The sequence below is a fragment of the Python bivittatus genome, unplaced genomic scaffold, assembly GCF_059951505.1.
Source record: "Python bivittatus isolate LINGU-HERP-01145 unplaced genomic scaffold, Pbiv_v1 ctg000370_np1212, whole genome shotgun sequence".
Taxonomy (NCBI): domain Eukaryota; kingdom Metazoa; phylum Chordata; class Lepidosauria; order Squamata; family Pythonidae; genus Python; species Python bivittatus.
In genome coordinates this window covers 3,220,014-3,240,149 of record NW_028277062.1, presented here as the reverse complement: position 1 = coordinate 3,240,149, position 20,136 = coordinate 3,220,014, and the positions used below count along the sequence as shown (strand labels likewise).

Below are 20,136 nucleotides of genomic sequence, written 5' to 3'. Positions count from 1 at the left end.
TCGCAGGGGGAGCGTGCCATCGCGGGAAAGCGGGAGGCGTGAAGCGCTCTTCCTTTGGCGGTGTGTGGGGGCGCGCATGCGCCAGGAGCGAGGGGGAGCGTCGGACGGTTGTCGACGGAACGCCTGTGCGCGTGCGCGCCGGGATCTGACGCGAGCGGGGAGGAGCACTGCGGCTGCGCGCGCGGAGGCTGCCGGGACTGTGCTCGGGCGCGCGTCCGTACGGCGCACGCGTAGGAGGAGCCCGCGAGGGGCGGGGCGGAGCGGAGCGCTGACTGAGGCGAGCGCCGCGCGGAACCGAGCTCTGCATCGCGGCGGCCGGGCCCGCACCCCGCTCGCCCGGCCAGGCATGATCGAGATGGCCACGGACAAGGAGGCGTTCCTCGTCCCGGCGCCGCCGCCGCCGCTGCTCAAGCCCCCGCCTCGGGGCGGGGCCGCACCGGAGGAGGACGCGGCGCCCGAGGGCCGCGGGGACGTGACGCTCGCGCCGCAGGGGCCGCATCTGTCGCCGGCGGGGGAGGCCGCGGCGGCCCGCCAGCCTCACCCCCCGCCAGGCGGACAGCAGCAGGAAGGTGCGCCCGGCCCGCTGCCCGAGGAGGAGCCGGCGGCGGAGCAGCTCCAGCGGCCCCGCAATGGCTTCCAGGCGCCCCCGCGGGCTCCCGGCGGCGGGGGCAAGCGGCGCAACAGCTGCCACGTCGGGGGCGGCGGCGGGGGCTTCAAACACCCGGCCTTCAAGCGGCGGCGCCGGGTCAACTCGGAGTGCGACCCGGTGCTTCCCTCGGAGTTCCTGCTGGGGGGCAACATCTTCGACCCGCTCAACCTCAACAGCCTCTTGGACGAGGAGGTCAACCAGGCGCTCAACGCCGAGACCCCCAAGTCGTCACCGCTGCCTGCCAAGGGCCGGGACCCAGTGGAGATCCTCATCCCCAAGGACATCACCGACCCCCTGAGCCTCAACAACGCCCAGGAGGACCCCCCGGTGCTGGCCTCCCCCATCAAAGCCGGGCGCAAGCGGCACCGCCACCGGGGGGCCCAGCGTGCCGTGGGGGGCTTGGAGGGGGGCGGCAAGCCCCCCGCCGCCACCACCGCCGCCTGCAAGTCGTGCCAGAAGGCCTGCAACGGGGCCACCCCACAGCCCTACGAACTCAACACTGCCATCAACTGCAGGGACGAGGTGGTCTCTCCCCTGCTGCTGGAGAGCGGGGAACTGCCGCCGGCCCAGCAGGCCTCGAGGAGCATCACCCCCTCATGCCCGTCCACAGCCTCTTCAGTAAGTGCCGGGAGCCGCCACCACCATCGCAAAAGGCGCAGGACTTGTAGCAAATCGGAAGGGGCAGGGGCCCGGCAGCAGGGAGCCAGCCACCCCTCCGGTGAGCAGCCTAGCCGAAGCAGCCCAGAGCGGGGGCAAAGCATGCCGCGGGTCCGTCACCCCCAGGCTTCCTCCATGCAGCAGCCTCAGCCTCGCCGGGCGCTGCAACACAAGTTCCAGTACGGCAATTACTGCAAGTACTACGGCTACCGCAACCCCAACTGCGAGGACTCTCGGCTGCGGGCAATGAAGCCGGAGTGGTTCCGAGGCCGAGAGGTGCTGGATGTTGGTTGCAACGTGGGCCACCTGACCTTGAGCGTGGCCAAGAAGTGGGGCCCTGCCAGAATGGTGGGGATGGACATTGATGGAGCCCTTATCCATTCGGCGCGCCAGAATATCCGGCACTACCTTTCTGAGGAGATGCAGGAAGAGCAGCAGCGGCCCCAGGACAGTCGCAGTGATGGGGAGGGGGGCACCCCAGCCAAGAAAACCTTTCCTGCTTCTCTCATGGCCAGCCGAGGTCCGATTGCTGCGCCAAGGGTGCCCCAAGAAGGGGTTGATGCAACCGTCTTTCCTAACAACGTGATCTTTGTCAAGGTAAGTAAGAGAAGCTCCGTTGGGCCTGCTGGAATTCCGCTCCACCATCTGCCTGGGCAGCTGTGACTTGAGCCTGCTGTCCCGCAGCCCTGGAGCTGATGTTTTCTGCAGCAGGTGGGAGAGCTGTGCTTTTCCAGGCAGCTCTCCCTCCACTACCTGAGAACAAATTAGTTCGGCTCCCTAGATGACCAGACCAGGTCCTCTGATCCCATCCCCCATTGAAAGTCCCTTCAGCTGCGTGGAGGGTCATCAGCCGTTCTAGGGCAGGCACCTGCTTAAAGAGCACTGATGGGCCCTTAAGGGGTAACAGTGGTTGAGGGTGGGGCCGAAGGAAGAAGGCGTGGCCTGGGTCATCTCTGATTAGGTTCTCCTTGGGTCCTGAAAAGAGGGGCTTTGGAAGTGGAGACTTGGCATCCTTGGCTGGCCTGGGCCTGGTGGGAGAGGAGGCGGGAGTGATTCCCCCCTCTTCTGCTGGTCTTAGTGCTTCAGTCTGATGCATGGGCTCTTGGTGAGGAGTCCCCCAAGATACTGGAAAAGCCTTGCAATGGGGGGAGTTTGTGGCATCTCCGTAACTGCCGGGGCCAGGTGTCCCTTCCGATGCCCTGGGGGAGTTGAAAAGTCTTACCTCGAGGGAACGGGGGCGGGGCTGCAGCCAGGATCCCCCCTCAGCATCTCCAGGGAAATCCTCTTGGGCAGCCAGGCCTGGGGGAGATGCGGAGGCTGAGCAGAGCAACTGGAGAAGGGGCCTTGTGGGGGTGGGGGATGAAGCAAAGGCACTGCCGGATCTTGGAAGATCAGGCAGCCCATTTTATGCAGGGGCGGGAGGGAGGAATCTGTTCCTTGCCAGTCCAGAGGCAGTAAGTATGTTGCATTCTAATTCCGCCTGGGGTTGGGGGCATCACATGGGCCAAGGGTTTGGGGAAATTTGGAAGGGGAGCACTCCAGGATGAGGCCCCCAAAACACCCTGCACAAAGTGGGGGAGAGGCTCCAGGGACCCATGGTAGCAGCTGAGCTCTGGGCAGGAGACTTGCAAATGCTCCTTCCGCTGGGGGGGGAGAGTTTGCTCCGTGTGCTTGGAGCAGGCTTTGACCTGAAGCCGGGTTGGGTTGCGTTGGGTTGGGTTGGCTTTCAGAAAGCCATCCTTGCCATATCAGGCAAATCAGAGACAGTTTGGGGTGCAAGCCCCTTCCGCACAGGCAGAGGTAAGCTGTACTTTGTTGCCCCTCCTCCAGTGGCTTCTGCTTGGATACAGGGGCTGTCAACTAGCAGAGTCCCCTGGCCTGGCGAAGGAGGATGTTTCAAGTGGGATTCTCTGGGAGGCAGAACAAAAGCTGGAATTCGAGTAAAGTTCCCCCTCAGCTGGCCCACCCTTAGAATGGCCTGAGCACAGAAGAGCTTGGGGCCCCCCTCCTTCTGGCCTTTGGAGCTCCAGCTGCAGGGGCCTCTGCTGGCCTGGATCAGGACCTAAAGTTGGACCACAAGAGCACCCGGGGTAGAGAGTAAGGAAGATGACCTTGACCAAGACATGCAGCAGTCGTTACCTTGGCAAAGGGGGATGAAATGTTTCAAGTCCAGAACACCCAGATAATGCTTGGAAGTGGCTTGGGCAGACACCCCCCTAATTCACTGAACTTTAAGAGGAGTATAGCCCAATCAGATTTGCAAGATTCTGTTGTTACAGACACTCTCAGTAAAAGTAATTTTCGCCTTCCCCTTGCAGCTGATTCCCTAGTATGGTCTACCTATGGGGGATGACACCCAAGGATCCCCCTTTCCCTTCTGCTCTGCGTGTGTAAATGCAGAGGGGGGAAGAGCAGCCCAGAAAAGCCCTTGGGAATCTGGCTCTGCCTCCCTCTTTCCACATCCACGCATGAGCCTAGGAGCCCCTCCTTGGTGCCAGCATGGCCTTGGCAAAACCGAGGCCTGACTGGCGTGATCCTTGTTGCCAGACCTTGGCTCTTTCCCCCCGGAACAGAGAAGAGGCTTCTACCAGGCCTACCTGCTTAGCAAATATTTAGCTGAACTTCCCCCTCCTCTCCTCCCACCTGCACTGGGCTTCCTTGCTTTCAAGCACAAGGTTCAGAGTTGCTGACTTGTCAGGCTCTGGAGGGGGAGTTGGAGCTCAGGTGAGGAGGGAAGCACAGCTGGAGCCCTCACAGCTGTGCTGGTTTCAAGGTTGCCAGTTGCAAAGTTGGCTGCTCATCTCGCAGCAGGACCTTGAGGTACCTTCCCTCCAAATCTGCAACCCCCAAAAGCAGGGTCTCACAGTCCATTGGGGTTACCTAGTGAGGGGTTAAGGGCCCCCAATCCAGGGATGAGCGCAGTTGGCGCACAAGATGGATTTGGGCAAAGGCTTTTGTGGCCACAGCCACCACCTCCCTGTCTAACAGGAGCTGTGGGCCATTGCACATCTGGAGGGGGGCAACCCCATTCAGAACTAAGAATGGAAAACCCCCAGAGAGGGGTGGTCCCTGCTTGGCTTCATCAGTATTCCTTCCCCTTCAGGCCCCCACAGCCTCCAGGCACTGGGGCAAAACTTTGTCACTTGGTCAAGCAGAGACTAAGAGCGAGGACAGAATTTCATCAGTGCCCCGGTGGTGCCTGTCTCGGGCTTTCAGAGGTCGTTGCCCAGCCTCTCCCAGTGATGCTGAGAAGCCGGGGGGGGGAGAAGGCTGAGCGGGTCAGGGGGAGCCACAGCCTGCCCCCGGGCCAGCAGCAGACCAACTCTCTGGCTTCCTTGGCAGGGCAACTACGTCCTGGACCGGGAGGAGCTGCTGGAAGCCCAGAAGCCAGAGTACGACGTGATCCTCTGTCTCAGCGTCACCAAGTGGGTGCAGCTCAACTGGGGCGACGAGGGCCTGAAGCGTCTCTTCAAGCGCTTCTACCGCCACCTTCGGCCAGGCGGGATCCTCATCCTGGAGCCCCAGGCCTGGTCCTCCTACAAGAAGAGGAAGAACCTGACGGTGAGTGAGAGGCTGGCTGAGCCCTGGTGAGAGGGCTCTTCCTGCTGCGGGGCAGGGGCTGCCCCTCTGAACGCGCTCCAGTACGCCAGGGTTAGACCTTGGGCTCAGCGGCTGGGGTGGGCTCCATCTCACCCGAAGTCTGCCGCTGAGGAGCCTCTGGAAGTGGGGGGGAGGGGGCGTCCTTCTCTTGCTGGTATGAATTCTCTCCCATCCTGTTCCCAGGAAACGATATGCAGGCATTACCACCGGATTAAGCTGAAACCTGACCAGTTTCCTTCGTACCTGACCTCCTCCGAAGTGGGTTTCTCCAGCTATGAATTGGTCGCCATGCCCAGAAACACATCGAAAGGTGATTGGGCAGAGGCGGGTGGGCAGGGATGTGCCAGAGCAACTCCAGAATAACACTGCTTGGCCAGGTGCTTGGAGAATTCTCCCGCAAGTCACAGACTGGGCAACACCCTCCAGGATTACCAGCCAGAAACTCTGGAGGGCAGCAGGATGGCAAAAGTGGCATAATCCCCTCCTGCTGCCCTGCCACAAGCAGCCATGCCCTTCCTGGACAGCAGAGTCTTTGCTGCAAGAGCCAATTGCGCTGCTTGCTGGCACAGCTGACCAAGGGTCAGCCAGACCAGCAGCATCATGGGGAAGGTGGATTGACACCAGGGAGGCCCGAGGCCAATGCCCCCTCAGTCATGGAAGCTCCCAGGGAGACGCCCAATCGCTTCCTCAGCCCAACTACCTCAGGGTGGCGCTGGGGAGGGGGAGGAGGGGGTGCCAAGTGCAGATTCGCATAGGAGGCCAGCCACTGAGAGGGCTGGCTGGCAAGAGAGGCTCTTGGCCTGCATGTGGTTGGGGGGCTGCCCAGCTCTCCCACAAGGTGAGAGAGCGTTTGCTAATGTCAGCAGTCCATGTGGTAGACAGAAGCTCTGGGGCTGGTGGGACAGTTTCAGAAGCCCCCTCGGATTTCAAAGAGAAATCCCTGATTGGTTCTTCCAAATCTCACTGGCACCAGCTGCGGTCTTGGGAAAGGCTTCTGATATTTTTCTCCCCTGAGATCATCGGAGTCTTTAATACAAGCAATGATGAAGATCGTCAGCGCTTCAGACACTCTGTCCGGAACGTATCAGAGCATGTAGCATTCTTCTGGGTCATCCTAAAGCTGTTAATGACACAATTACAGGGAATGGCACAGGTTTTTTGTGGGGGGGCAATAGGTGCTGGGTTGCACTGAGAAAGAGTTTTTGGAGAGCAAATCCACCCTGGTCCCAGGGATGGGCTTCTGTAGGGAGAGGCAGAGATGGGTTTCGAAACAAACATGGATCGTTCTGCAGCTTGGCCAGGTATTGGAGCTGCATGTTGTGGGGGGCTGACATCTTGCTCTTCCTGCACCTGCCCATCAGAAATTGGTGGGGAGCGCAGAGGATGCACGCAAGGGCCTCTAACACCCTTCTCTGGGCTCCCCCACAGGATTCCAGCGCCCCATCTATCTCTTCCGCAAGGCGCACCCTGGAGTGCACTGAGGAGCCCTGCTGTGTCTTGAGCGCCAGTCCCAGGCTGCCTCCTTCTCTTTTCTTGACCTGCCACGGTTGCTTCTGGGGGGGCAGGCAGCTGGGCTAGCCCCCACTGATGAATGTTGGAGTCTTCTGAAGGCAGAGGGAGATCCAAACTGGCCTGCTGTGGATTTTTAAGCCTGATGGAGCTGCCTGGCCTGGCCCCAGAAGCAGCTTCCACGCCTCAGCCCAGCGGGGGATGAAGCAGCACACCCAGGACTCTCTTCAGCACAACCTGAGCCCCTGATGGGATGGAGAAAATATGGCATGATGGGGGGGGATGGGGGGCCAGGAAAAGGTGAAGCGGCTCTGTCCGGGATCGGGTCCTCTATTTGCGAGCAAATGGGAAAGCGAGAAGAGCTCCCCTTCCCCAGATGGCAAAAAGGGCCTAGCCAGTTGCTTGTGCCTCTGCCCTGCCAGAGCAGGCTCCTTTTCTTGCCCACCATCTTGAAATTTAAGCTGGGGCGCAACAGTGCTTAAGTTCCGCTAGATCGGAGCAGGGTTGGGGGATAAAACGGTGCCTCTTTCTTTCCCCCATCCCTGGGAGTGCGAACATGGCAAAACGGATGCAGCTTTTGGGCCTCTGATACTTCGCCTGGTTCCTAACTTGACTGATAACCATCTCTTCTCTGGAAGGGGTGCGCTTCATTGAGCCTGTAGTGGGGGGGGGAGCAGGGGAGAGGCCTCTCCCTTGGAGAAAGAGACAGTGCTGACTGGAGAACTTCAAGCTAGCTTTGAGGGCTCAGCTGATCTCTGTGAGGTCCCACATAGCCCTCTGCCCAATTAGGCTTCCTTTTGTGCGATGGGAGAAACAACGTAAGACCCACCGCTTGCTGGCTGTGATCTTAAATGAAGATGCCCCCTCCTTCCAGTCTGGAGCTGTCTGCCTTTTGGAGGGCCAAAAAGAGCCCCCCCCCCCCAACTGTAGTAGTAAGGTGATCTTGTTTGAAAGGAGTTTTATCTTTTTAAAAAAAGTTGATTATATATATAAATAAAGCCTACAGATTATTACCAGCTGCTGTCCCAATCTCTGGAGGGAAGGGGGAGGGGTAGTAAAGAGCAACTTGCTCCTGAAGGGTGGGCTCGTGCTCTCTCGATGGGCAAAGGGCAGTGCTGGCGTTGAAGAAAAACTGCCAGAACAAGTCCTTTGCAGCAAGAAACATGTCTGACGTGTACTTCGATGTGAATCCTTTTGGCAGTAAAGTGAAAAACCACGCAATCCAGTGGCAGTTATAATTTATGTATAAAGTGTTGGGAGGGGGTTGAGCGATGCTTCTGAGTGAATGGCCACCAGCAAGGTGGCTCAAGTCCGTGTCTCTAGAAAGCGGGCCAGCAGGAGGGCCCGGCGTGTGGTCTCTGTCCTTCCTCAACTCGCCCACTGCTGCAGCTTCCGGTACATAAGGAACGTGGTGGCTGGATCTCGCCTCTGTGCCTGAAGCTTCAGGGGTGGCAGCCCCTCCACCTCCAGGACGGGGGTCTCTGTGAACAGCTCCTCTGGCCTGTAAAACGCCATCAAGTCAGGCCGTGCGCCGGCCCCTTCCTACAACAAAGAGGAAGAGCTTCGTGCACGGAACATGCTCCCCAGGCCTTCCTGAATTGCCTGCAACCTGCTTAACTCAGCCCCAGCCCCACCTGGCAGACTGCAGGCAAAGCCCCTTCCCAGGCGAGGGCAGCTCCTCACGAGGCATGGGCTGTGCCCTTTCCTGCCACCTCCTGGGCTTGTAGCAGGAGATGATGCCCGGGGCCTACCTTTCTGCCTCCAGGATGGTACTGGGCGAGGGCAAGTTTCTCCTGCACAGCAGAGTTGATCAATTCATCTGCTGGCACCTGCAGGCTGATGAGGCCCTGGTAGAGCTGCTGGTCCCGGGGAATGTTCAGACCTGAAGGAGCAGAGGGGGTGTGCAGCTTTGGTGAACTAGGGCAACTGTTGGGGCCACCCTAGTCGCTTTAGATCCACTTTTAAAAACCACAAGTCGTGATGTCTCTCCTATTGAAATCATTGGGGCTGGACTGCCACTAAGGAATGGACTTGGGATAGAGACCATCCTTCCCTAACCTGATGGCTTTCCCATTTTAAAAATTTGTTTAATTCAATGCATATGGCTCCCCGCTTAGCCTATGTCCTGAGACTGCAACTCCCAGAACTCTCAGGGGCCCCGCGGGCCAGGCATTCTGGGAATCACAGTCTCAAGCCACCTGGGGGCTGCTGAGTGGGCGAAGGCTGCCGCAGTCACGGCCCCGCTGAGCCCCAAGAGCCAGTTCTCGCCTGTCGCTTTGCATAGGAGCAAACACGCTTTCCTGTGCCCCAGCCGCGCTCTTAAGGCAATTCGGTTCCATTCAAACCCAGAGCTCCTACGCTGCCATCGTTTTCCACTCCACAGTGTTTCTTTGGTTCAGCCCGCCCAAGCTGAGTGGCGCCAGGTGCGTTGGGCTTTTATACTCAGGTAAAAAAGAGGGGAGCTGTAGCCCAAGGTTTTGGCCAGGAGCCCGTTAGTGCCTTTGGAGATGCTGCCAGAGGCCTGGTTTGCACATCTCACTAAGCCAGTGTTTCTCAACCGCCTCAACTCGAAGGTGGGTGGACTTCGACTCCCAGAATTCCTCAGGCAGCACACACGGAGGAGGAATGTCCGCACAGTGGCTGAGGAATTCTGGGAGTCGAAGTCGAGTTGAGGAGCTTGAGAAACACTGCGCGAAGGCGACTGGTCAGAGGCGGATCTGGCGGCTCTTCTGCGTGCGGGGGAGATGCTCGCCGCGCAACGTGAGCAAGGAGGCCGGGACAGGAGCGAGCCCACGCGCCTCCCCCCGTTTGGGGGTGCTACCTGGGAAGAGAAGCCCGCCCGTATGGGTCCCCAGAGAACTCACCCTCGCCTACGTGAGCGCCCACGGCGCAGCGGGCCACGAACGAGTGCTGCACCAGTTCCTCTGCCGCCTGCCGGGCATCGAAGGCCTGCTCCCGCGTCGCCTGGACCTCCGCCCCCAAGGCCAGGCTGCTGTGAGGGGCCGGAGTGCCCAGCGCGTGGAGGGCGGCAGGGCTGCCCCGGGGCTCTTTCCGCACCATCCGGGCGACGCCCTGGGGCTCCTCTGGTGGCCCGGGGAGGCCGACCCCGCCCGGCTCCTCACTCCGGAAGCGGACCTGCGAGGCATAAAGACCCCCAGGCGTTCTCCGGACGGCCTGCCTCGCCTTCCTCGCGCAGCTCGTGCCCTCTGCGGGGAGCGGGCTAGCGGTGGGAGGGGCCCCCGAGGCCATCCGCTCGGGGCAGGGCTTCGAGGGGCCCTCCGCCCGCCCGCCCTCCGAGAGGCGCGCGGCCCCCCACTTACGTGTCTGCCGGCGGGCTTCTGCTGCGGCTCCCGCCGGAGGATGCCGCCCGCCGGTCTTCCCGAGCCGCTCCGCTCCGGCGTGAGCACCACCGCGGGGTCCGGGCTCCGGCAAGGCGGCTGCGGGGCGGGCGCCGCGCAAGGGAGGCTCTCTCGGGGCGCCGCGGGAAGCGCGCCGGCCATGGCGGGAGGCAGGGCGGGCGCCTGCCGGAGAGAGGGGCGCAGCGCGTCGGTGGAGCGGCCGCTTCCAGCGGCTCCGCGGGGGGCGAGGGCTCCGCTCCGCCGCAGCCCGCCCGCCCGCAGGCGGCCTGCCCTCAGCCGGAGCGGAGCTGGGAGAGAGCTGCAGGAGCAGGGGGCTGGCCGCGGATTAGGGAAGCTGTAGTCCGCCGCGCCTGAAGGAGCCCGCCGCATCGCTTTCCCCGGGAAGGCGGTTTCCAGGCGACCTTCGCTGCCGCCGGCAGTTTCCAGACTCCCCCTTCACCCGGCTTTTCCAGGGCAGCTTTCGGCCAGCGACCTCCCCGAGGGCGGTTTTACCTTCCTCTCTCTGAACCGTCTTCCCCGGGACCCGCCGATCCCCCGTTTCTTTCCACCGCCGTGCTCGTTGCCGCCGCCGCCACCGCCGCGTAGCAAGAGGCCGTCGCTAGGATGGGCCGTCTCAGCCCCGCTTTCAATCCAAGATGGCCCCCGTCTGAAAGTGCCCTATTCGATAGCCAGGAAGGCTATCGAGTCCCCCAGCCCAGACGGGCCTCCGGGCGTCCCAACGCGAAGGAGAGAGGAAAGAGCGCGCTTCCACCCCAGATGCGTCAAATCCTAGAGCGGCACCAAGGGAATTGACGGCTTTTACGGCCGTAACGCCGAATGGCGTGAGAACGTCACGAAAGTCGCACAGAAAGAAAGAGGTGGGCCGAAGGGCGGGGCCAGAGAGAGAGGCCGCCTTCCGTGTGCGTCACGGCGGCTGGGCGGGAGAGCCGCGCTTGCGCACCAGGCCCTTTCTGCTGGTCTCTCGGCGCAAGTGGGGGGCAGTTTTGGTTCGCAAGTGCGCTGATGCTGCAAGACGTTCCCCAAAGTTTAAAGCGGCGTTTCTCGCACCGGGCAACTTTAAGGCAGGTGGACGTCCATTCCCAGAATTCCCCAGCCAGCGTGCAATTCCCCACTCCCGTCTTAAAGTTGCCCGGTGTGAGAAACCCCGCTTCAAAGGCTCTGTCGCGGGAGGAGGAATGCGAGCGCAACGCCCCCCCGCGCGCTTCTTACAGTGCGGCTGCGCATGAGGCGCCGCTTTCGGTCCTCTGCGCCGGACTCCTCCGCCGTGCTCGCTGTGGATCGCGAGGTTGGGCGCGGCTGCGCTACACCTGCCGCCGCAGAGCTCGGTCCCTGGGGTGTTGGGGCCCCGGGGGAAGAGGGGCCGGGTAGGGAGCGTCTCCCTGCCCGAGGGGTCCCGGACTCCTCCCCTCCCCTCCCTCCCTCCACGACCCGACGGAGAAGGGCCCCCTGGAAAGGGGCCCCGTGGGAACGCTCGCTTGGAACGAGCCGTCGGCCCCGACCGCCCCAGCCGCGTCCCCCAGCCGGGAATCCGGAGGAAGGAAGGCTGAGGAAGGTCCCGGCGCCCCCTTCGCGCTGGGGCCCCGCTTTCAAGAGGACGCCCCTCGCGTGGTGTCGGCTGCGGGGCGGGGGCGAGGATGCCTGCACGCGGCTGCGATTCCTGGCTGTCAGTAAAAGCTATTCTTTCGGGGCCTTCATTGGGCCCCCCCCCGGCAGGAAATTCCTCCGCCGCTGCCAGGCATTCATCTCCGGGCTATTGTTCTTCGCCAACTGCAGCGGAAAGCGGCATCAGAGGCGAGAGGGCAGGTGGGGGGGCTGCTTGGGTGGGGCTCGGGGCCCGCTGCGGGCGATCCCGCGGCTACGCCTGTGCCGCCCCCCTCCGGCCCTCGGGCCGCGTGCGCGCAGTTGGCAGGGGAAGACGCCTAACGCCGAGACCTCGCAGTGCCAAAACTTCCAGCAGAACGGGGAACTCCCCGGCTGGGGGTGATGGGAGACAAATCCCGTGCGTCTGGAGGGTGCTGGTTTGGGGCCGACGCGATCATCTTTCCTCCCCGGGGCTTCGGGGCTGGCGCTCCTGGGCAGCGCGGGGCCGCCAAACGCAGCCGAAGCGAGCAGGGATCCTAACAGCTGCGGTGACGCCGCGGGCTTGGTCCCGCGTGCCAGGCGGGGGGCGGGTTTTCTGCCCGGATGCCTCGGCGGGCTTTTGGCGCACAGACGGCTGGCTTTCCGCGCCCGCAGCTCTCCCCCCTCACAGAGGTGCCCCTCTCCGGGAGGGAGCAGCCGCCCGCTGCCCCGCTCGCTCTGGCCGAGCGGAGGCGCTTGGGCTTTCAGCCGTGCCAAAGCAAACAGCGCCGGTCCGACGCGGACGCCGGCGGCGCGCGACTGCAGCCCGGCAGCGAGTCCGCGTTTTGCCCGCACGACGCCTGGCGCGCGGGGAAGGGCAGCTCTGCTCCCGCGCTGGCGAACCGCCGGGCGCGCAATTTCCTGAGCGCGGGGCCCGCCCTGCCGGAGAGGAGAAGGGCAGAACAAAGGATCCTGCCAGCCTCGGGGAAAGGCCCGCCGAGCGTCGGCACCCGCGGGCTGAAGGGGGCAGCCGCGCCCGGGCAGTCGGCCAGGGGACGGGGCAGGCCGGGCTCTTGGGTGCAGAGGGAGGGGAGAGCCGCCGCCTGACCCCGCGGGCCTTGCTGGCAGGGGATGATAGGACCCGTAGTGCAACGCACCTGGACACGGGCCGAGAGAGGGGGAGGGCGCGCCTGCATGAAGGGGGGACACGATCTGCGCTTCATCCCATTGTCTAGAGCAGACAGCCCTCCCCCGTGTAGGGAGCTGGCAGGGGTCCTCGTTGACGCCTTCACAGCCCAGCAGCCCCCTTCCTTCCTTCCTTCCTTCCTTCCTTCCTTCCTTCCTTCCTTCCTCCCTCCCTCCCTCCCTCTCTCTCTCCTTCCCAAATCCATTTGCCAGCTTCAGGGGGGGAGTGCGGGGGGCTTTGAATATCACTGCCGAGAAAAGATAAATGGAGATATTCAAAACACGCAGAGATGGCCCACAGATGAGGAACATCTGGGCAGACGTGTTGGGGCACCCGCCCCCACATGTCCTGGATCCAGTTCCTCCTTGGTGGAAAACATTCCTCCTTGGCCCCCCTTCTCTGCATCTCATCCCATTCCCCCCCCCCATCCGGCTGCAGGCAAGAAATTTATTGGGGTGTTGGAGGGGAGGGGCTCAGCCTAATTCAAACCAGGTTGGTTTTTGCAGAGCCCTCCAATTAGCCAGCCAGGGACCCCCATTTCTCCCCCTGCCTCTCCCAGCCATCTCGGTCTGGAATCAATTTGAATCTGGAGCTGCACAAACTCTTCAGCTTCTCCAGCGCAAGAGCAAGGGGGCGAGCGGGTCCGGCAGAGAGTCAAGGCCAGCAGGCGCTGTGCGTGGGGCAGGTTCCCTCAGGGCTCCCCAGGGAGAGAACAAGCCGGGCCGAAGTGTGTAGTGCGCAAAGTATGGTGGACCCAGAGGAGAGTGGGGGCTGAGAAGGAGGGCGGGTGGGCAGGGCAGCTCTTAGGGCTTCCTGAGATGGGTCCGCCCTCCAAGTGGCCTGGTCCCCCAGCTCCCAGCTAGCAAAGCCTCACCAGTGACAGACGCAAGGCTGTCTGTTCGCACTTTTCCAGCTGGAAGGCTCCTTTCACACAACACAGCTCCTGGCCGAACACACCCATTTCCAGCACTTGGGTCACATTTCCACAACAGGCCAAGATACATGCATGGACAGCCAGATCACACGACCTCCTCGGTTTTTAACTGACCCCTGGAAACCCACCAGGGTGGCCTGTCCTTTTACAGGATGAACAGATGTCCTGAAACGGCTTATGGGCTTTGAAGTCATCCCCAGGGACTCTTCTGCAGAGTTGCTGCTGTTGCAGGTGGGGAGGGGAGGGTGCTCTGCGTGTGCTCAGAGGTACTACTTTATTAACCTCATTTCACGGGGATGTTCTGGGACTGAACTTTACAGTACTTTGAAAGTCTGGCTTAAGGGCTGTCACAAGGCCAGCTCTAGGCAAAGATTCGGTCTGAACTTCTGCCCAGATCCCGAAGAGGCTGGGCCAACACCCCCCGGCCCCTGCAAGCTTCTTGATTAAGCAGCAAAGCGACCGCCCTTCAAAACGCCCCCCTGGAAAAAATCTCAGCCAACTTCACGGGCTCCCCACCAGCCCTGGGGCTTGTGACCACTGCTTCCAGGCCAGCCGTGCCCCTTCTGTTTCCTGCCCCGGGCCTGACCTGCAGGGCGGGGGAAGTGTGTGTGTCTGCAGCTGGCCAGGGAGATAACCCGGGTCTGGCTGTGGGGCTCACAGATTGCCTGCCTGCAGACTTTCCATAAAGTGTCTCTGGATATATTTTTCCAGCCGAGGTGGAGAAGGGTTCTGGAGAGGTGGAGGCAAAGAAGCCAATCGGTGTATTAACCATAATTAATCGAGAAAGGAAGAAAGCAAATGGCTGCAGTTATGGAATCTCTTTCCAGCAGAAGTAGGAGAAACTAATGTTTCTGAGCTCGTAGGGAGTTCGGTCAGTGCAGAAGGGGAAAGTCCCACGCCTACTCCTTTCAGAAATGAAATGCCGGTTCACTTGTAAAATCCCTGGCTTATTTTATTTTATTGGCTCCGCCAATTAGGGACTAAGAATCTGGTCTTGGGTTCAAGTCCTGGGCCTGCCACAGGGTCACCTTGCCATTCAGTCTGCACTCCAGCCCGTACGTGGGAGGTTAGATTGTACATTAAAAAAAAAATATTATTAAATATTTAACACATTTAAAATACTTAATATTAAATATTTAATTTAATTTAATATTTAAATTTAATTAAATTAATTAAATTTAATTACTTTAATTTAATTAAATATTAACATATCAATAAATATTTTAGGTTAAAATATTATTTCTAATCTGGCTGGATAAAAACCTCCCAACTGTTTTCCATTCCTCCAACCTTGAACAGCTGAGCAATGCAGGCCGAAATTCATCAGGTGAAGGCAACCTTCTACCTGCCCCTCTGTGAACTTCTGATTTCTGGGCCACCAGCTCGGACTGGACCCTGTTTTTGACTTCTCTGGGAGGGGCCACAGCAGAGGGAGTCAAAGAGCATCGCTGGGAAGCGCCCGGCAACCGAGCGTCGGCAGACCCATTGGGAGGGCATGTCGGGGGCCCTCTCACAAAATGGCAGCCAGGCACAGTTTGCCCCTGTGGGCTGCTGTGGTGGGCAGAGGGCCAACTGGCTTAAATGCAAATCGGAGACCTATGTTGGAGGGCCAGGAGGGGCAAGGAGCCTGCAGCTCCATCGGTCCTCGCAGGTACGGCTGTGTCATGCCGCAGGCTGGCCGGGTCTGCCCGCTGGGGAAGCACCCGCGTTGCGGCCCGGGGGCTTCGGGGCCGAAGGCTGCGGGGGGAGCCGCTCCCCTGGCTTTCGCCCTGGCCCCGTCGCCCTCCACCTGTGGCGGGGAGTTCCGCGGGCGGCGTGGCAGGCCCCGCCCGGCCTCTCGCCCCTTCCCCGCTGCCGGAGCCGGGGTCCTGCCAGCAGAGACAGCTCCGGCCCCCTCCCGCGGGCGGCTTTCCGGCCCCATCATCCTCGCGCGGCTGAAGCGGCCCGGCCGGGCGGAAAGGGCAGGGGCTGGTTCATCCAGGATGGCTGGAGCCAGGCAGGAAGCGGCAGGAGCTCAGCCTCGCCCAGGTCACCGCTGTCCAGCCCCCGCCCCCCGGGCTCAGCCGCCGGCCACCGTCTTTCTCACGGGCCCCGGAGCCGGCTGGACGGAGCTTGCCCCGCTGGCTGGACTTCAGCCCCAGAAGCCCCGCCGGGGGCGCTCGGGGGACGGGCAGCCTCCGCGACGGCCGTCGCTGGGGCTCTAGCCACGCTTCCCCGGCAGGCCGGCCTCGGCGCTTTCTTAATCCGGCTCAAGGGTTAGCGCGTCGTGGGAACCCAGCCGCTGAAGCGCCGGGGCCGCCCTTTTTCTCCGCTTTTTCTCCGCTCGCTAGATTTTTCGGCGGCTCGGCTCCCCCGTCCCTTCCCAGGCGGCGGCTACATCCGAGCAGCGGGGCCTCCTCTGCGGCAGCCCCGCGCTCGGGGCTGCGGAAGGCTCGCCGGCGACTCCTGGCCTTCCTCCGGGAAGCACCCCGCAGGTTCGCTGCGGGTCCTCGGTGCGCTGGAGGTTCTCGGCCGCCACCGCGGGTGGGGGTGTAAATAGTCGTCAGAATGAAACACTGTAAACCATCCGCCCCCCTCTAAGCGGGGCGGCCGGGGGGTTCGCTTCTTTACGTTCGTTTGCCCCGACTTCACCACCAGCTTGCAAGTTTCCTTCCCCCCTCGCCTTCCCGATTTATGAATAATTTCGGCATCGCATTCAAAATGCGAGTGAACGTCGGATTCCGGGAAAGGCAGGGGGAATCGCCCCTTCATCTCCTGACGCCCGGAACTTGGATCTAGACGAGGCGAGTGAAATAAATCCCTCTGGCCCTCAACCACTGTTCCGTGAGCTGAAGGCCTCTGCCGCGTTCACACGTTCTCCCAGCCCAGAATTGTTCCCGGCGTGTTCCGCGCGTGTCTCGGTTGGTCAGTCCGCCGCCGCGAGGCCCCTCCCCTTTTGGCCCGCGCCCCAGCCCGTGCTCGAAGCACCCGCTGTGTCTCGGGGGAGAGTGGCGCTTTGGGGCAGCAGAGACGGGAGAGGGGGCCCCGCTGCTGCCCCACCGCGGAGGGAAAAAGGGGTTCCCTTGGAGCAAGTGGGGAGCAGTTGAGCTCTTCGCCCTGCCTGTTGGCGCTTGACGCCCTTTGGGCGCCCTCCTCTCCGGGGGTCTGAAGTCAGAAAGGGGCCTCTTAAATGCTGGTGAACGAACCTTTCCAAGTTTGGGGGGACAACCGAGGGCCCTTCTTGGTTTACAAACTTGGGGGCCATTTGTCTTTTGGGGAGCCCCTGTCCCCTGCAGTGTTGGTTTGGCTCTTGTAAGAAACTTGGGGGCGCTTCAGTCACCTCTCCTTGGCAGACAGAAGCCCCCTCCCCCTTCTTGCGCGTCTTGGAGTGAAGGGGCTGAGAGCTTTCCGGCCCGCAACTTCTGGGAGGGGGGGACTTCAGAAGCAGCCCCCACTTCGGGCCGGGAGAAAGGGCTGGGAAGGGTTGGGGTCGCCCCTCCTTCTTGTGGAGGGGGGCCTGCCCGATCGGTGGGGCTGAAGCTCCCAGAGGCTGGAGGCGGGGCGGCGCTTTCCCGTCTCTTCCCCTCCCCCTGCTCCTCTTCGGGGGAGGGAAAAGTTTCGGGGGCGGCTGGCTGGGCTGAGCGGCTCCGCGGAGCGACCCTCGGGCTCCCTAAAACCCTAACCCGGATCCACTTCTCCGCGCCCCCTCCCTTCCCCTCCCGTCGCTGGCGCTCGCCCAACTCTGCCCAGACTTCGCTGCTCCGCGGAGCTGCGCCGCCGGAGCGCTCTTTGTCCGACGTTTGCTCGGCGTCTCTGCCATTCCGGACTTTCAGGTTTGGAAGAAACGGCTCCAACCTGGCTCTGAGGCCGGACTCTTTGTCTCGTCCCGGGACGGGCGCCTCGCCCGCCTTCGGCCCCAGCCCGCCCCGGCCAGAAGCCCGCCAACGCCAGGAAAGTTGCTGGGGACGGGCTCCGACTCCCAGCCGCGGCATCGGGGGAGTCCATCTTTTTCTGCTCGGCTGGCGGCGGGGGGCCCCTCTTCCCCCCCGGGCCTCGGCAGGAGGGGGCCCCGCGCAGAGCTGCGCTCTCCCGGCCGGAGCGAGCTTGTCCCGGGCGTCGGAGGCAGGCTTGGGGGCGCCCCGAAAGTTCTCCCCTACTGAAAGTCGGTCGCGCAGCCGCCGCGCCAGACGAGCTGGGGGGAGGGGAGCGGAGGGCGCTTCTGAATAGGCAGCCGAGGAGCGGGGTGGGGGCTGCGTTCCCACTTGAAAACGTTTGCCGGGGGAGTCTTCGCATCCCCCCTCCCCCCGTTTGTCCAGTGTACTTTGGAAGAAAAAATACCGCCCTCGCCAATGCGGTTCCCGGACTGTGGAATTAATTTTTCCTGACCCTGAGCGGGCTTTGAGGATTCCAGTTTCCCCCCAAGACTTGGATTATTTCGGATTTTTTTGCGTCGGCTGATCCTGGTTTGTTCCCTGCATGAACTGCTGGAGTTCCTGGTGCGATGAAGTGCTGGTGGCCCCTCTGGTTCCGGATTTCCCTCGTGCTGGCGGTGGAAGGTGAGCCTTGAAAAGCGCCAGGAACGGGCTGGGGTACGCTCGAGCTCCTTTGGAACTTTTGTGCAACTCTTTGCACACACACGCGTGCACAGTAAGGCGCTCCCAGGGACTCCTACTAGGAGGAGATGGGAATTTCCTGGGGGGGGGCGGGGAGGCGGCTAGGAGTTACAGTTCCTGTCTTCCCGGGAGGGGGGAGATATCAAGTCCAAGGAGTGGTGCCCCCCCCCCCCGCCCCGGCTTCTGGATCCTGTTCCCTAAGAGGGGAGTAAGGAATTTGCCTTGGCAGATATCAGCCCAGCAGAGGACACCTTTCTTTCTCTCCCCCCCACCCATCCTTTCTGCCCCCCCCCCGGTCTATTTTTTAAAGTGGCTGTTCAAAGTGTTTAGAGTTCTGCATCGATCCTGCTAATGAAGCACTCCTGAGCGATCAATTTCCTTTTCCTGATATTAACCACGATCTGCCCCCACCCACCACCAAAAGGGCAACGATTTGCAATAGGGCTTTCATCTCCGAATTCCTCTCCTTCAAGGTCTCCCCTTCCTCAATTGCTCTCAGTTCTTTTCCTCCCCAATCTCTCCCCCCACAATCTAGCCCCCCCCCCCATCCCAGGCTCTCTTCTTGACTGCTTCCTTACTTTAACATTGGAATGGCTTCTTCTCTTCCGAAATTCTGCTTTGCAAGGGACACACTGTGCTGTGGTGGCCTCCAGAGCAAGAGAAGTATTTTAGAGTGCCCTAGGTTGGGGGTGATGGGACCTGGACACTGGTCCTCTGGGGCAGAGAGCTGGGCCCCTTGTGGGTCCAGAAGGTGGGAAGAGCTGGGAGTGGTGAGGAGTCCCCCCGGGGCTTTCCCTTGGAGGAAAGCGGGCACCTTAACCCGAGGAGGGCGAAGGTGGTTGGAGACCCCGTCCCTTGGAACCAGCTGGTGGGTTGTGGTGGGGGGAGGGTGGGGGGGAAGATTCCTGTCCTTCTGCCAAGAGATCTACTAGGCCCTTTAGGTTTCTGTGCTTGGTCTGTGGGATCTTTTCTTTTTCTGCCAGAAGGGGATCTGGGTGCTGGCCTTCTTGAGACTAGCGCCTGCAAGATGCATTGGACAACAATGCCCATCATCCCCATAACATAGCCCCACCTCCCCCCACCCCACCCACCACTCAGGGACTGCAACCTTGGGGAAGCACTTTACTTTTTGATTCAGTCTGTGATTCCCCCAACAGTCCCAAGGAAACGGAGTTTCTGCTTTCGATGGGGGAGCTCTCGATTCTCCCCCTTTTCAGTCTGCTGCCCCCCCTTTCCGTGTTCTCTCTTTCCCTCAGTCATCACACACCGCATCTGGAGGAGAATCTCATTGAAAAGGGATTAAGACAGGAGCAGAGAAAAATGCTTTCTTCCAGGTCTGTTCCTTTTCATCTCCACCACAGATAGAAACACAAGGAAGGGGAGGGAATAAACATTTGCCCCCCCACCCCCCGCAGCTGGGACCAGAAGTCATCTCTTTAGCAAAATGTGCCCCTGACTTGCCAAGCTAGACTGAAAACCTCCCCTCAGTTACTCCCCCCACCCAGTGTCCCTTCTACATGCTCCCAAAAAATCTCTGCCTCCTTCTTCCCCCCGAGCTCCTCCTTGGGGGTCAGATCTCCCCCAGAGCTGTGAAGGGCCGCTTGAGCACAGAACACAGGCTGAATCCCTCCAGCCGCATGGGGGTTATTCGGGAGTCCCCTCCCCATTCCCGTGCCCAGGGGTGGGCTTTCTGCTTCTCTGAAGAGCTGGATGGGGAAAACAGCCTGGCCTGGTGCTCTGTACCTCCGTCCAAGACCTTGGGCTCTGGGGCCCCCAGCCTCTGCCAGACTGCCAAGGTCCCCCCACCCCTGCACAGGTCCTGATCCTAAAGCGTCCTTCCCACCCCCACCCAGCCCACCTGCTTTCGTTCCATCTGCTCCTTTTCTTTGGCTCTGAGATCTCCCTGTGGGCAGGTTCCAGCACAGGTGGACTAGTTGCTGACTTCTACTGAGGCTGTTGGACTGGAATCAGGTCTGTTGACTCGTGATGATGGCACAGTAGCCTGTGGCTTCCACTGGGAGTTGGGGTGGGAGGATAAATCCTGCATCAGGGGATGAACGGACAGCAGGAGCGACTCTCTGCCTCTCTCT

General features: G+C 61.4%; 3 protein-coding genes across 5 annotated transcripts in view; 2 read left to right on the top strand and 1 right to left on the bottom strand.

The window, feature by feature from the left end:
• Nucleotides 1-7,431, top strand: MEPCE (methylphosphate capping enzyme). The gene is made up of 4 exons (XM_025174408.2): nt 1-1,903; nt 4,649-4,867; nt 5,090-5,216; nt 6,335-7,431. The coding sequence occupies exons 1-4, from the start codon at nt 77-79 to the stop codon at nt 6,385-6,387; spliced, it is 2,226 nt and encodes a 741-aa protein (XP_025030176.2). The 5' UTR covers nt 1-76; the 3' UTR covers nt 6,388-7,431.
• PPP1R35 (protein phosphatase 1 regulatory subunit 35) lies at nt 7,382-10,720 on the bottom strand. Of its 3 annotated transcripts, none has more exons than XM_088142130.1 (5): nt 10,267-10,627; nt 9,736-9,936; nt 9,280-9,550; nt 8,167-8,297; nt 7,382-7,916 (listed from the first exon to the last, which is right to left on the bottom strand). In XM_088142130.1, exons 2-5 carry the CDS (start codon nt 9,913-9,915, stop codon nt 7,416-7,418), a joined length of 1,083 nt encoding a protein of 360 aa, XP_087998256.1. In that variant the 5' UTR covers nt 9,916-9,936; nt 10,267-10,627; the 3' UTR covers nt 7,382-7,415. The 3 variants fall into 3 exon arrangements, with proteins under 3 accessions (XP_087998256.1, XP_025030177.2, XP_087998257.1); XM_088142131.1 differs by having other exon boundaries at nt 7,637-7,957; nt 10,267-10,533; XM_025174409.2 differs by lacking the exon at nt 9,736-9,936 and having other exon boundaries at nt 10,267-10,720.
• A 6,345-nt stretch (nt 10,721-17,065) lies between these two features.
• The window catches only part of EPHB4 (EPH receptor B4), a 28,355-nt gene continuing 25,284 nt past the window's right edge, over nt 17,066-20,136 (top strand). Inside the window, exon 1 of the mRNA XM_088142063.1 lies at nt 17,066-17,989. Within this exon, the coding sequence (XP_087998189.1) occupies nt 17,935-17,989 (55 nt within the window). The 5' untranslated portion in view covers nt 17,066-17,934. The remainder of the gene's footprint in view (nt 17,990-20,136) is intronic.